The sequence below is a fragment of the Silurus aristotelis genome, assembly GCF_946808225.1.
Source record: "Silurus aristotelis genome assembly, chromosome: 24".
Taxonomy (NCBI): domain Eukaryota; kingdom Metazoa; phylum Chordata; class Actinopteri; order Siluriformes; family Siluridae; genus Silurus; species Silurus aristotelis.
Window position 1 is genome coordinate 6,852,553 of NC_139597.1, and position 16,325 is coordinate 6,868,877.

At 37.6% G+C, this 16,325-nt stretch overlaps 1 protein-coding gene across 1 annotated transcript in view; it reads right to left on the minus strand.

Annotated features, from left to right (window-relative positions):
* The window catches only part of sema3aa (sema domain, immunoglobulin domain (Ig), short basic domain, secreted, (semaphorin) 3Aa), a 33,419-nt gene that overhangs the window by 3,622 nt on the left and 13,472 nt on the right, over positions 1–16,325 (minus strand). Inside the window, exons 3-15 of the mRNA XM_083528837.1 lie at positions 15,856–15,918; positions 9,088–9,207; positions 8,050–8,143; positions 7,839–7,958; positions 6,718–6,860; positions 6,145–6,259; positions 5,978–6,047; positions 5,014–5,158; positions 3,962–4,181; positions 3,379–3,470; positions 3,237–3,278; positions 2,979–3,136; positions 61–128 (exon numbers count right to left, since the gene is read on the minus strand). Of these exons, the coding sequence (XP_083384963.1) occupies positions 61–128; positions 2,979–3,136; positions 3,237–3,278; positions 3,379–3,470; positions 3,962–4,181; positions 5,014–5,158; positions 5,978–6,047; positions 6,145–6,259; positions 6,718–6,860; positions 7,839–7,958; positions 8,050–8,143; positions 9,088–9,207; positions 15,856–15,918 (1,450 nt within the window). The remainder of the gene's footprint in view (positions 1–60; positions 129–2,978; positions 3,137–3,236; positions 3,279–3,378; positions 3,471–3,961; positions 4,182–5,013; positions 5,159–5,977; positions 6,048–6,144; positions 6,260–6,717; positions 6,861–7,838; positions 7,959–8,049; positions 8,144–9,087; positions 9,208–15,855; positions 15,919–16,325) is intronic.

Here is a 16,325-nt window from a genome sequence, read left to right on the forward strand (position 1 = left end):
CATGCATTTTTTTTGTAATCTTTTTTTTTTTTTTCTTTGTGCAAATGTGTTAATGAATACCATTATGTTGCAGATCAGAGCACTGGGACAGGGGATCTCCATTTCTGATGTCTTGACGCCTTGTTCTCCTGCAAAAGAAGATCATTTATGATATTAAGTCTGCAAACGTTTGCATATGGTTTCAATTTCTTTCACTGTAATTTCTGAGAAATTTATAGTAGTTACCAAATAAGCAAACAGTAAGTTGGCACACAACAGAACTGTGCGTATGCTAATCATTTATTTTCAGTATATTAAAGAATGATTCACCACACATTTTTTCCATTTATAGTCACAAAACAAGCAAGTTCCTTTCACTCCTTGTGTAATAGCAGCCAAAAACAGTCGTTCCCACACCAATCTCTATTTGTAATTTTCAATAAAACACACAAAACCCAGCATGTCATGTAACAGACAAATCATAAACTGATTTCCAAAGTTCTGGCTGTATCTTTGTAGGTTGCACAAAAATGAGACTGGAGACTTCCAAAATGCTAAACAAACATCTCCACACTGAAAATGTCAGCATATAAACATGCCATACAAGTCTATAATATATTAGAACAAGGGTACAGCAGCTGAAACCTCTGTCAACCGAGCATTCAGCAGACATGTGGTTGATCTCCAAGGTTCCAGTACTTGGATCACATTTTCCATCACCACTAGAGTGCACTGTTGCACTAATCTAAAAAAAAAAAAAATCTAATTCAGCAACGCACACTACTCAATCTTAGCCAGGGAAAGAAAAGATTCACTGGCACAAACATAGACACAATTCTGGAAGGCCAGTTGGTGCACACAGCAAAATGACTCACGGCTGGGAGACTTTCCATTGATTCATTACGGGCCTCCACTCTGCAGTCCCTTCTGATGTCCAGTTAAAATGGGAACTTGCCGTCCTGGAAGCCTTTTTCAGTCTTGTGACTGGTCTACGAAGAAGTTTGCCCATTTATTGCAGTTTTGTGCTATTTTTGTGCTGCCACACACTGGAGAACATGGTCTCACACAGTCTTGTGTCCCTTCATATTTTAAAGATGCTTACAAAGTACAGGGAGTTCCTGAACTAAATAAATAACTGGATACCTCCTGGATTGTTTTTTCATGTAACTGATAATAACGAACACAAGGAAGACTCAAACAGCAATTCATGCAAAATCCAGAGATTAGACCAGTAGCAAATATAGGAATTCATTTCGGGGGAGGTGGGGTGAGGGAATATGCAAAATAAAATCACAGCATGATCGGTACAATTAAACTGAAAAATGTGACATGCTCATGCAGTGTGAGGATGATATTCATTATTTCTTATTTAAATTATTTAAGGCAGTGGTTCTTAGAGTGCGGTCTGTGAAGCATAGCCAGGAGGTTTGTAATGTTTTTTTTTTTCTCATTTTCTTACACTCATGGAAATCACATTGTACCATTATCAAAGCTGTATTAATGTTTAATTTCCTACAATTATTAATCTGTTAGATGGATGGCTTGGATTTAATGGTCTCAGCTCAACTCTCAATAACTCAGCAACGATTCAATAAGCTTAATATTTGAATAGTTCATGAAACAAATCTGCTTTGGATGTTTCTAAGAGCTACATGGATCCCTGTCTGCAATAATAATGATTCTCATCTACTATCAATCAAACTTTCCATATCAATAACGTTAATGTGTGAAGGAAGACTTTAACGAGAGGTCCACTGAAAAAAGTTAAAATAAGAAGCTAGTAAGAAGGAAAAGTGGCACCCAATGAAGAGCGAGATCCCCCATGTTTCACTCTTCCTTCAGTAAATCTCTAGCACATTATCTGTTACCTCTAAATATCTAAACATTGTGTATAGCATTTTTTTTTTGCATTTTGTATAGCAAAGCCTCATTTGACAAATAACAACACACAAGCAGCACAGACTATTACATGAATGTATTGAAATATATTCATTTACCCAACTAAATTATTATATTTCAATACATTCATGTAATAGTCTGTGCTGCTTGTGTGTTGTTATTTGTTAAGGCTTTGAAATTAAGCATTTGAAAAAGAAAGAAAGAAAGAAAGAAAGAAAGAAAGAAAGAAAGAAAGAAAGAAAGAAAGAAAGAAAGAAAGAAAGAAAGAAAGAAAGAAAGAAAGAAAGAAAGAAAGAAAGAAAGAAAGAAAGTAGTTTTCAAACCTAAAATCCCACCAGCTACACCTCTAAATTAGCATCTCTAGTTCTGAATATATCACTTTATAAATCTGCCTTCTTCTTACACTCCTCACATTTCACAATGTATAAGAGGACAAGTGTAAAGCCTGAGAAGTCTGATCTTCTTTTCTGGACTGATGGAATCAAATATTTCTGTAGTATTTGATGAGCAGGGCGTCTCCATGCCCACATTTGCCAAAGAGGAAATGCCTTAATATCATGGCTGCGTGTGGTATTCACACTACAGGACGAAAAAGAGGTGTATACTTTACAGAAAGGAAGATATGTGCTTGGGGTGAAGAGCCAAAAGAGCTCTGTGTGTGACTAACTTTTTTACTGGAATGTGTGGATCATTTTTCCTGTGGTATGAGCAATGTAGGTGGTAGATTATATTTAAAAACTACAGAAATGGACTCTAAGGTTGGCAGTGGAAATATGGGGCATAATGTAAGGTTGGTAGTATGGAAATATGGGGCATAATGTGCATATTTAGGGGTAGAGTATGTACTGTTTGGCTTATGAGTACATGTGAAATGATGTGTAGTGGTCATTCTGCAGAAGACTGAATTAATGCTTTTGGTATATGTTTTTATATTTCCAAACTGGCTTATTGGATGGACTGTACAAATGGATGCTTGTTTCTTGTATAAATGTGAAAACAAATCATCTGTGTACAAATTTTTTTTTGTCTGATTAATTTTACCCAATGGGTATGCAATGCTTTGCACTCAACTGTAAGTAGGTCTGAATGCAAGTCCTGACCTCTTAGCAGTGGGGAAGTATCTGGAACACTCAGTGCCATCCCAGGCGCAGTATGGATCTCTTGCTAAACAGCATTCAGCACACGCTTTGCCATACACCTCACAGCGATGCAGTGGCATCTGCGATATTCCCACTGCTGAACCCAGGTATAGCTGTTGCTGTTAAAATGCAAGGACAAACCAATGAGTTTGGACCAAAGTTAAAAATCTATGAACCGCATGCAAACTACTTTTAGCCAGCTATCATATGTAGACTTACTTGTTTAGTGGACAGTTCCATAGCAGTGATAGCAGTGGGTTCCTACAGAGAAAAAATCTACTCTGAGTTTGGTCATTTTCACTTGATATTTTAAATATTGTATATTACGGAAATGTAACTGTGTCTCTGTTGAGAAGCATACCCTAAAGACGGTCATCTCTTCCAGCACCACCTCTTCCAAGTCGTGCCAACTCTCTCTGGGGATGGTCACCACCTTCAATACTGTCCCCATATCTATATATACATATACATATACATACATACATACGTACAATTACTAGAAAGTCACAACCACCACTAACCACTGTTTTTTAGTGGTGATCAGAACAGCCGATTATACCATTCATAAAGTGAAGCATGGTGGTGAAAGCAATATGTGCAGAAGTATCCTTGCATTCTTGGTTGTTTCTCTGACTAATCACCTCTTCACCTGGTCGGTGAGTTTTAGCGAATAGCCACACCCTGTTTAAATACCTTTCCAATGACTTTGTACCAGATTTCTTTGGTAGCTTTTTGGTCTTTATGATACTCTTTGTATAGGCATGTTCTCTAACATAATTTGGAGCCTTCTAGTATTAGAATCACATAACATGAAAATAGTGCAGCTCACTAACACAACCAATTACTGGTTGCACCAGAACTTATTTGAGAATTTACAGCAAATGGGTCATAACATACTGTATAACTGTATGATTGGTCCATGTTTCATGTGAATAGTTACTTGCCTGTTCCTATGAACATGACATCATACTGCCCATCCTCAGCCTCCACACGGTCCACAACTAGCTGGGTGAACTGGTACTCTGCATCGGTACGGACCACAATGGGTCGTCCCCCAACTGGTTGCACTGGGTTATACATTGCAGGGTGCAGACGGGCAAATGTAATAACATCATCTGGAAGGTCTTTGGTGGTGTCAAAACCACCAAAAGTTTTACTGGGGCACTGTGAAAGGTGGAAAAGGTAATCAGGTTACTTCAATAATAAAAAAAAATTGTATAGCACTCTTAACAATAGACATTGTCTCAAAGCAGCAAGTTGTCACAGTATAATGTTGTATAAAATAATGTATACGTTTAGTGTCTATAAGTTTGTTCCTTATCATTTTAAACTGTGGAATGGAAAACTCCCTGAGATGGCATGAGGAAGAAACCATCCTCTTCTAGGTGGCACCCAATGCCCATTAGTTACAGGTCCATCATTGTTGAGGTGTGCGGTTCAGTGATGAGCACATAAATGCAAGACTGTTCATGCAACCTGTGGTCCTTAGCAACTTTAGTAGACTGTGTATAATAATTAAAGTCCAAATCCTTCCTCTAATTTCTTAAGTTTCTTAATGGACTTCATGGATCTTTAGGCTGTTGATACTGGGGATGCTCTTGTCTAGCATTTGTGTAAACATATAATAAATATAACATTGTGCCTGTTCTCGGAGCAGGCTCTTTTTTTCTCACTTTTAAAGTTAATAAATAAAAAATAATTCAGCTTGCTAAGCTAGTAAAAATTCAAAGTGCAAATTTTCCTTTCAGGAAGACTTTCCTGAGTAAGAAAGACAATAAAATAGCTTTATCTCTGACCTTTTTCCAAATGCTGATACTGGAGACTTCCAGGAATGTCAAATAGATATGTGCTCATTTGTGGATCATCTTCAAATCCGCACATTAGTTATTGTTTCTTTAGAAACGTTAATATATTTGAACAAGTGTCTGAACACTTTCTGGCCAATCAGAATGGAGAATTCAGCAGCACTAAGGTTTAAGTACATGCAGGAACTCACTGTGCCAGGACGGGGATACGGTACCCTGCCCTGGAAGGGCACCCACTGGTAATTTGGACCATCTCTGTGAGCATAGGGGCCCAAAAACACCCTCCTGATATCAGCCATGCTGTACATACAGATCGCAGACCCACGAAAGATGTTACTGTGCAATAGAACAAAAAAGAAAATTCAGTTTAGTTTGACAATAAAACAGACAAAACAAAAGACAAGATCTTTGCAACTGATAGGAGTAATCAGAAATGAAAGCAAGTTGAATTTATTTGTAAAAGGTTCATTAGTAACACAAAATCAATTCAGATAAAAATATACTGATCCTTTTCTATGCAGTCAAGGTCATAGACATGTATACACACATATACACACACACACTCAGATAAAACATTGATCCAGTGCTATAGTCCCAGAGGTTCATTAAGTAGTAATATTAAATGCCAGTCTCCCAGAATGCACTTCTGTTCATCTCTAGAACAGAGCACTTAAAAAGCCAATTAAAGCGGTCTAATTCCTCAAAGCTGGTAATTGAATTTTTGAGGGCCGCGTTCTTTAAATACATTAGATATGCAGGCGGGAGTGCTGAGTTTGCTCTGGCGACCGCACTGCTCTTCTTGCTGCTTGACAGTAATTAATCATGATGTGCTTGCTCTTGTCCTCATATCTCGCTTGCATAAACATGCACACAGGTAATATGTGTGAAAGTGTTGCTTGCTCATCCATTATCCTCAAAGTCTGGCCCTGTGGTGTAACTAGTTTATCTGCTTTTGTTCCACTTGGCTTCCCATTTTAATCGCATTTCCTCCAGACGCTGCTGATGAGGCTGCAGATACAGTAAATAGGACTTGTGGAATAAAGGAGACTTTCCTTCAGCATGCCTGAAGAGCTGAGCTGCTTCATAGTGCACATCTGACATGCATGTATTTAGCAAGATAAAAAAAAAAGAGAGAAGTTGAGTAATTGCTTTTACCTAGAAGTAGTGAAGACCGCATAGACCACCGGGTTCTTCGGGTCTTTGGCGCTCATTAAAAAGACATCCTCTGCAAGGGTAAGACATTGCAAACTTCATTCCACTTTGATTTGGAATAATTTTATGTCGTGTAGATCTTTTGAGTGTAAAAATGAACACCCACTTACGGAGCTCATCGAAGTGTGTGTCAATGCCGTTGAGCCCTGGGACGGAACAGGTCAGTTTGGCTTTTAGAAACGTTGTCCATTTGTTCACCAGGCTCCTGTGTCCTCCCTCGTCATTCTGGATAACACACAGACGCAAAACATACCCTATATATACAGATACACATATAATGAATGAAGTTATTTTTTTACTGCAATTTGGTCTTTCCCTGCTATTTCCAATCCAGTAGCTAACTCATCGTAACTAACTGGAAAGGATGAGACTAAGCCAACCTTCACATCTTGTCCAACTGCTGCGCATGCTGCATCACATGGCAGTTTAACACATTTGGAGTAAAGTGCTATTCACCCTCTTTCACATTCATGAGCTTACAGACACCCACATATGGCTAATGTTGCTGTGATTTTCAGGGGGGAGATTATGCCATCCCTCCCCCCAGAAAGAACAGGAAATTTGTGGACAGATCCAAACAATATGATGAATATTTTACTGTTGAGCCATCTGGGAGCCAAGAGCTCAAAGATTTCTCATAATGTTTTACTTAGGTTAAGGTGTAGAGTTATGTGTATTGTTACCTTACACAGTTGTGCTATTCTGGAAATGGTGGCTTTGCCTGTGTGTTCTCCGTCCATCGCGTTCTCTTTGAAGAACAGGAAGATTTTGTCATCTTCTGGGTTATCGCTCTCTGGGATGAGGTGAATTCCAACAAACCTGGGATCTGGCAAAGACATACCAAGGAATATTGGATATATTTAACATTTGTATCATTATAACTATCTCAACTCAAGCATTGGATAAATCGTGGATGCTTGGACCACATAATGACACCACATTTAAATGATGGACATAGTCATAAAACATAAAATGTAAATTCGTATCAGTAAATGTAGTTAAAAAAGACAGGTAGATCAACCCAGAGTTTCCGAACCTCAGTGGCATTCAATTCTTCTTTTGAATATTAATATTTTAAAGAGGCACAAATATTTCTAGAGGCCAAAACTTTACCTTAGCAAATGTATTAATAACATAGAACATAGAAATATAACAGTTAAATTAAAACATTGTAAAAATCGGAATCCTGAAAGCCTGGTTAAGAGCTTGTCTTTGAAAAACAAACAAACAAAAAAAAGAGACAGAAAGCTTCTTTGATTCAAACAGCCAATAGCTCCTGAATGCAGAGCATTAGTTTTGTGAAGAGACCGTGTGTCTGTTGATAAGGGCTTGAAAGAATGGCCATTGGACTAATCCTGTGAAAGGCACTGGCTCTTTTGTGATGGAAAGACAGCATTCAATGAGGCACAATAAAGGTGAGATCTGATGTATCCCTGGCAACAGATGACTGGGATTAAGGTGCGAAGAATAGTTTCACAAAAGCATCTTTTCTCTGGACAATATGGCAGTGTTTATATCAGTGATGGTGACCCAGGGCCTGGGTATTTGATGGCTGAAATAAGAACTGATAACAGGGCCAGATGAGAGGAGGATTAGCATCCTGGGAAAAAAAATTATGCCACCCCTTAAAGACAAAATGACCTTTTGTGTCTTTTAAGTCCTTACTAATTCAGATGATCTGTCAGAGCAAACATTCACCAGAAATTGATCTCCTCTGCAGACATTCACACATACACACACCAACCTCCTACTATTTCTCCTCTCACTCATCAGCTGTCTCTTTTAAACACATGGTCTGCCTTACCATTCAGCCATCTGGAATCGTGTTGCTCTGTCCGAATCGGGTGATGAGCACCGAGGGTTCGGAAAATGGCAAAGTCTCTTCCCATAAAGTCTGCTGAAGTTCCAGAATATAATTCCCCATCTGTAGAGTATGGAGAAAAACAGTTTTGGCTTTCAAGATATATTAATCTATCAATTATCAAGAATATCAGAAGCATTTTGTGGAAACCCACCAATCAGGAGAGAGGATGACAGCATCTTCGGGTCATAGGGGCTTTTCCCTCTGCCATTCTCATAGTGGGATATATCTAGCCTAAAAATATTGTCCTGTAAAATATGACAAACATTTAGAAATAAAAAGTACCAGAATAATGTCTATTTTTTGGATTTACATTCGGTTTTGTAACCTCTGTTACAACTTTTTTTGTCTGTGGTTCTCATTTCTAAGTTAAACTAGGCTGTCCTGTTGGGTAGTATTAAAATCTATATAATCAATGATGTGGTGAAAGCTGTTGTGCATTGTTAAAGAAAATTTGTGCAACTGTTAAATAAAAAAATAAAAAAATTGACAAATTGCTGTGGTGTAAGAGGAGAGGAACACTTTGGAATGCGATGCTATTTGGAAAAAAATACCCGCACACCCAAACACACACGGCACACAAACGTTTTGTCTTTAGACACAAATATGCAGATGTGGTAGACCCAAACTCAAACCATATCCATCTTCCCCAAAGAGTAGAGTTTATTATAACAGAAAATGGGGCTAAATGTGTAAAATTCTTGTTCTTATTTTCAGGTGTTCACAAAGTTTTGTCCATATTTTGTATATACAGAATATGTAAGTTACTATACAGTATACCCTATTTTTTCTCAGTAATTTAAACATCCAGCTGTGTATAAAACTTACCCAAAATGCCTCCCAGCCCAAAAAATCAGGCAAAATTACCAAATATCAGGCACAGCTATTTCTCTCTAGAAAAGGAACTAACTCACTCTTCACATACTGTATGAATCACTCTCTCAACAAATGTCCCCCCCCTCATTTTGCACTTCACTGGTGAAATCATTCACGAGGCGTCAGTGGAAGTGTTATCCTGAGATTATATCCTCTGAATAATTAATCCTTATTCTTATAGAGGCAAAATGTCTGGGAGATGTGTCACATGAGATGCAGTGGAGATAAAATAGCTTGTTCAAATAATTATTGATCAAACATGCAGCTTTGCAGGTTACATGTTTGTATAAGTGTGTGGAAATGTATGAATATATACCTCTGCTCTTTTGCCTATCTCCAAGTAGGCACATATTGGATGAAACGCGCCCGTGCCACACACGTATAGGTGTGTTTGGTTGTAAGATTGCAGCACCCGCACAAAGTTCGAGCACTCTTTCTGAAAAAGACATAGATCACTGATTATGAACCAACCCATTTCATTTGTACATGATGTAACATAATTTCACATTATAATTTTGCATTAATTTACAGGTTTGTGCATTAGGATTTGGACTGCTGTCTGTTGGCAGGACGTTTAAATTTATTTGCAAATATATACACATATATATATATATATATATATATATATATATATATATATATATATATATATATATATATATATATATATATATATATATATACATTTTGCTTTCCTCCATTCCAAAAAAGCGGAGGGTTGTGTAAACTCAATTATAAAAATTTAATATTCATCCTCAATAAGTGGTTGATCTGTAAGTATGTTATTAATAGGTACAGTGAGTAAAATAAGTATTTGAACACCCTGCTATTTTGCAAGTTCTCCCACTTAGAAATCATGGAGGGGTCTGAAATTAGGTGCATGTCCACTGTGAGAGACATAATCTAAAAAAAAAAATCCAGAAATCACAATATATGATTTTTAAACTATTTATTTGTATGATACAGCTGCAAATAAGTATTTGAACACTTGTCTATCAGCTAGAATTCTGGCCCTCAAAGACCTGTTAGTCCGCCTTTAAAATGTCCACCTTCACTACATTTATTATCCTAAATTAGATGCACCTGTTTGAGGTCGTTAGCTGCATAAAGACACCTGTCCACACCATACAATCAGTAAGAATCCAACTACTAACATGGCCAAGACCAAAGAGCTGTCCAAAGACACTAGAGACAAAATTGTACACCTCCACAAGGCTGGAAAGGGCTATGGGGAAATTGCCAAGCAGCTTGGTGAAAAAAGGTCCACTGTTAGAGCAATCATTAGAAAATGGAAGAAGCTAAACATGACTGTCAATCTCCCTCGGACTGGGGCTCCATGCAAGATCTCACCTCGTGGGGTCTCAATGATCGTAAGGAAGGTGAGAAATCAGCCCAGAACTACACAGGAGGAGCTGGTCAATGACCTGAAAAGAGCTGGGACCACCGTTTCCAAGGTTACTGTTGATAATACACTAAGACGTCATGGTTTGAAATCATGCATGGCACGGAAGGTTCCCCTGTTTAAACCAGCACATGTCCAGGCACGCCTTAAGTTTGCCAATGACCATTTGGATGATCCAGAGGAGTCATGGGAGAAAGTCATGTGGTCAGATGAGACCAAAATAGAACTTTTGGGTCATAATTCCACTAAAAGTGTTTGGAGGAAGAAGAATGATGAGTACCTTCCCAAGAACACCATCCCTACTGTGAAGCATGGGGGTGGTAGCATCATGCTTTGGGGGTGTTTTTTTGCACATGGGACAGGGCGACTGCACTGTATTAAGGAGAGGATGACCGGGGCGACCTTTGCGAGATTTTTGGGGAAAAACCTCCTTCCCTCAGTTAGAGCATTGAAGATGGGTCGAGGCTGGGTCTTCCAACATGACAATGACCCGAAGCACACAGCCAGGATAACCAAGGAGTGGCTCTGTAAGAAGCATATCAAGGTTCTGGTGTGGTCTAGCCAGTCTCCAGACCTAAACCCAATAGAGAATCTTTGGAGGGAGCTCAAACTCAGTGTTTCTCAGCGACAGGCCAGAAACCTGACTGATCTAGAGAAGATCTGTGTGGAGGAGTGGGCCAAAATCCCTCCTGCAGTGTGTGCAAACCTGGTGAAAAACTACAGGAAACGTTTGACCTCTGTAATTGCAAACAAAGGCTACTGTACCAAATATTAACATTGACTTTCTCAGGTGTTCAAATACTTATTTGCAGCTGTATCATACAAATAAATAGTTTAAAAATCATATATTGTGATTTCTGGATTTATTTTTTTAGATTATGTCTCTCACAGTGGACATGCACCTACGATGACAATTTCAGACCCCTCCATGATTTCTAAGTGGGAGAACTTGCAAAATAGCAGGGTGTTCAAATACTTGTTTTCCTCACTGTATATAACACATTAACTCAAATTGATTTTAACGGCACTAATTTTATTAATGCGCGATTAATGCAGCGCACATTTCTGTTTGACCATTTTTATTACAAATATTAATAAATAAATATATGAGACGAAATTAAAACCTCTAACACAACACACATTTATTCATAAAAAAAGTTATAAAAAGAAAACCTCCTTTGTTTTACTGATGCGCCAATTCTCAAATCAAGCCCCAAAATCTGCCATAGTGCAGACATCCGGCAATTAAAACCGTCCGTGTGGAAACATAGCAAAAGTTCTGTTTGGTGTCCTGATGATTTATGTCATTTAAAACACCATCAATTACTTTAAAAGATTTACAAGAATATTTTGTTTTCCTGCTCTATGTTAAGTTTGGTTTCACTAATAATAAACATACATTTACATAAAGCATCCATATTTATCCATGCCCATGTTGATTAGAGTCTTAATAACTTGAAACGTATTCATTTAAGGTGGTACATTTAAAACAGATAAAAATGTGCGATTAATTTGCAATTAATCGCGAGTTAACTAATGACAATCATGCGATTTAATAATTGTATTGATTGACGGCCCTAGTTATAACACATGGTAATAAGCAGATGGTTTAACACAGTTTACACCTAACAGCACAAAAAGTTTTAATTGTGTTATCTACCTAATATTTTGGATTGAAATGTTTTTAAAAAATGTTTCTAAATTCCCACAGAGGAACTGATTAATTTCAACCCATTCGAGCCGTCTTAGTCACTCGACTCACTCGCATTAGCGTGGATCTGGATTTGATGAGACTTAAATCGACAGCACATGTGGATAATCCCGTTGTGGTATACATGAGTCGGAGAGGAAACTAACGTGTGCGTGTGATTGTTTAGTCCTCGTATGGCTTCAAGGCTCATTTAATTAACAGATACATGAACGATGGATTCCACAATAATAAACACCCATTATGCAGTGCAAACACCCATTTAACACAGGAAACACACAAACCCCATGATCATGCATGTAATGATGTGTGCTTAACACATGTCCATACACAGTCATAGGAACAGGGGTATAGATTCTTTTGTGTGCAAGGTCAAAGAAACATATTCACACACAAACACACATACACATACTGTATACAAACCTGTCTTGTTAAATAAAAAAGTACAACCCATCTGTATAAACAACGATAATTCCGGCTGATGTGGTGTGTGGTGTGTGATGTCTATGGAGGAAGTTGACAGAAATCTAATTTAGTGATGTTGCCATCTGCCTCTTTTTATTTCTTCCTCACCATTATCCTTCTCTCCTTTTTACATATGGGTGAGAACAAGGATGGATATGGAAAGTAAAAGTAGGCAATATATGGACAAAATCCTCTGAGTAGCTGAAACATACACAGCATGCCAAAAAGGCAGTATGAAAAAGTGCAAAAAAAAGCTGTAAAATGTAAATTGGTATGATCGCAGAGTTCAGTAACACGCTAACAATGTTAACAGAGTCACTGGCAGTTCTAAGGTTTCCCACTAAGCAAATATACACACGCTTTATGTCCCCAAGAAAAAAAAAAAAACTATGAAAAAACCCAAAATGAAACAAATAAAACGACGTAAAAAACGAAGTAAAAAAGACTTAAACATATTTCCTTTAAAGTGATGTACCCAATAAACAAATATTTATATATATAATGTTAGTACAATTTTACACATTTTCTAATATTTTCACAAAGACCCAGAATAAAGATAAAGATTCCTGGTATTTTTGCCATTTTTTAAAGTTTTATAACAGCTTGTGTATTTATGTTTGTATGTACAGTATATATGTTTTTAATCTTTTTGGTCTCATCCTCCACCACTTTTCCAGTCATTTCCAGCCATCTCCAGATCCCCAACCACTGGATTGTGAATGAGAACAAGGCTGTGAAAGAGATGCTAACGGTTCGCAAGAACATTCTTTGAAAAATGTCTATAGATATGACATTTAGATACAGATATATATTATATAAATGGTAAATTTTGCCAATTATAAGCTTCATTGGTTTATAACAACCGATTACAATCATGTAAGGAATAAACACAGGAACATATCCAATGACAGGCTAGTGCGATGCAGACTACACATTTGCATTGCTTATTAAAAAAAATAAAGGCGACACAAAAGTGTATAATCTTTTTCACACAATCACCATTTTGTTCATAATGTTAGTGCATGAGTCTTGTGCATAGTCCTGATTAAAACATTTAGAATATTAGATTCACTTCTCATGTATTAAGGTATTCATTAAATTGAATGCATTAATATAACCTGTGTTATAGCTGCAATTCAACGTGTCATTGTGCTATAAATCATTAAATACTCCACCTTTGAGGCACAGAAACTGCGTATTAAAATCAGTTTCCAGACATCATTAGGACTAACAGTACTCTTTTAGCTCTTAGATTAAAAAGTCACCCTAAAAGGTACCATTTATATACAGTCAGACAAACCACAGACCATCAGACATTTATTTGTGCTTCTTAACCCTGACTTTAACAGCTCTGCCAACTGTATTCAACCAAACTAGGCATTAGCAGTGCTCATTAGTGTGCCTTTAGCAATATCTACAGTCACATACAGAGTATAATTTGCTTTATACCTCCTGATTTTCCTTCATCAGTTTAGCAAATGCCACAAAACATCACAAAACGCCTGAGAATTTTTAGCTCTCCTTTACAAAATGATACAAATGTGTGTATACATTCCTTTCAAATTCATTCTGGACACATAAACACACGACTTGTTTCGGTGTTGACTGACGTGTTTGAAATTTCCTGTAGCTGTTATTGTGTGAAAGGCTCAGCCCACGTGTGCTGTGCCAGACAGCACTCAGGGGTGGGATTCAGGCTCAGTGAGCTGTTCTGTTGGAGCTCCCTGCTGCTCTCTAAACACACAAAACCTCCAACACACAATAAGAACCACCTAGTAGGCTTTTAACTAATGACTAATTACTGCATAATCACACGTACACAATACGCCCGCAATGTCAATGAAGGAGGGAAATGGCATTGAAAATCAAATTGTTATACTAAAGTGCTGTTGAATTCTCAAATCTGATCAAAAAATCAGAACCAGTACGGGGTAAACATCATCATTCTTGTGATTTATAAGGGTAAATATTCCATAGCTTCTAACAGAAAGAATCTCTGATGAAGGGTTTTAAATAAAAACATAAAGGGTTTTAAAGAAATACAACATACTTCAATCTATTTTTACAATAGCCACAGCGGTTGATGCCCAGTTTGCTTCCTCCAAGATATGTGAAGTCACTTCACAACTACAGAGCAATGTACAACACTGGAAGGAATGTGTTATCTGCCCTCTTCTACATATACATGCTCACAGACATTGATGATTGGCTAGTGTCCTTCAGATTGACAAGGAGCAGGAAAGAGAGAGAAAATGGCAATTTTTGTTCTTTGCAGGTGACTTTGGCATCATCTGGAATCTTAGGATCTTTGGAAGTGTATTTGTAACTAAATATTAAGTTACAAATGTCAGATGGTTTTGCCATTTATCACCATAAAGGATGTCAATTATTCTGAAACCAAATGTACATGATAAAGATGTTTGAAAATCTTTTTTCCCCCAAACATAGTGTATTATATTCCCACTGGATGAACGTTAAATGAATTTAAAAGCAATAGGGAAATTGTCCACATAGAAAAGAAGACAAGTGCCATTTGAGAGATATCAGTGTGTGCAATAGATTTGAATGAACTATCCAGGGACGTAACAATAGGAAGGCTGAAAAAGAGATGGGAATTCAGGATGACAGAAACTGCATTTGTACAAGAAGTAGACATTTAATAAACTGCCATTCTTGGTAGATTTCACTCTCAAAAGTGTTGAGTTTTCCACAAAAAAGGACATTTAGGTCAGCTCTCTCTAGCTTTGAGCTAAAAATGAGAATCAAGAGACTCCTGACTACAGAAAAGGAAATAGCTTAGTAATGTTCTAATCAAATATTCTCACTTACTTGCAACATATTTCTTTCCAGAATAGTTTCACTGCATGCATTAGGCTTAATGTGTCCAGGCTGGAATTTAAAACTACAGTGCATATGCATATCTCTGAAACGCAAGTATGAACATTTTCTCATTAGGTGCATGATTAACTTGTGAACGTGCGCAAGTGTGTGTGTGTGTGTGTTTGTGGAGCAGGTGGCATGTGTTATCGCTGATGATTATGCCCCCCTGGTGCCCCTCATTTCACTACAAAAGAACCCATGCATGAAATTGGCATTAGATACTACACACTACACATGAACACACACACATGTACACCCACACACATACACACGAATGGACACACACACAAATAGAAAGCAAGAGAATGCTCGATTTGCTGTTTGAGTAAATAAACTGTCAGTGATCAAGGGTAGGCCCCAAGCGTTCTGGCTTGGCTGCCAAACACGGCACTCTGGGTAAATAAACGTCCGGCAGGACTGACAGAGCAGACACACAACAAAGACAGCAAGAATTCCCAATACCATGCTTTCTTTCTTGGGTCAAATGCATATCAGGTACCAACCGGGAACTTACACATACAGTAAATACAACGTTAATACACAGTGATGTCATCGGGGTAAATCACAGGCTCTACATACTGTACGCCTGCCTGCGGTTTTTCTGTTGTATACACCACACAGCTACTTACTCCGAGGTCTTTTCCTGCCCACTTGCACTCGTCTCGTTTTGAAGGTGTGGCTGGCCAGGCAATCTGCAAGACAGAGCATGTGAATATGTAAACTACTAACACAAAGAACTGCAAATGACTGACTACTACATGATGCAGGCTGTAAAAAATTAAGATTAGTTATCTGCCACCTTCTGCTGCCACCATCTGTGGTAAATAAATTAAAAAGATCCAGTGGGATATACCAATGAACAAATCTCAGGAGTGCAAATAATAAACACACACACACACACAAAAACAGTGATAATTTATCACGTACATTAACAAGATCTTTTATCCTCAAGCGTAATTATTTTCTCACATAAATAAGGATACTGACATTACAGAATTCTCTAATTAAATGAAGAGAAAGGATGCATAACACAGCTTATGCATAACATTAAATTTTAGCTCACACAAAAGCAAGTAATAGTCATTTGGGCCTGGAAAAA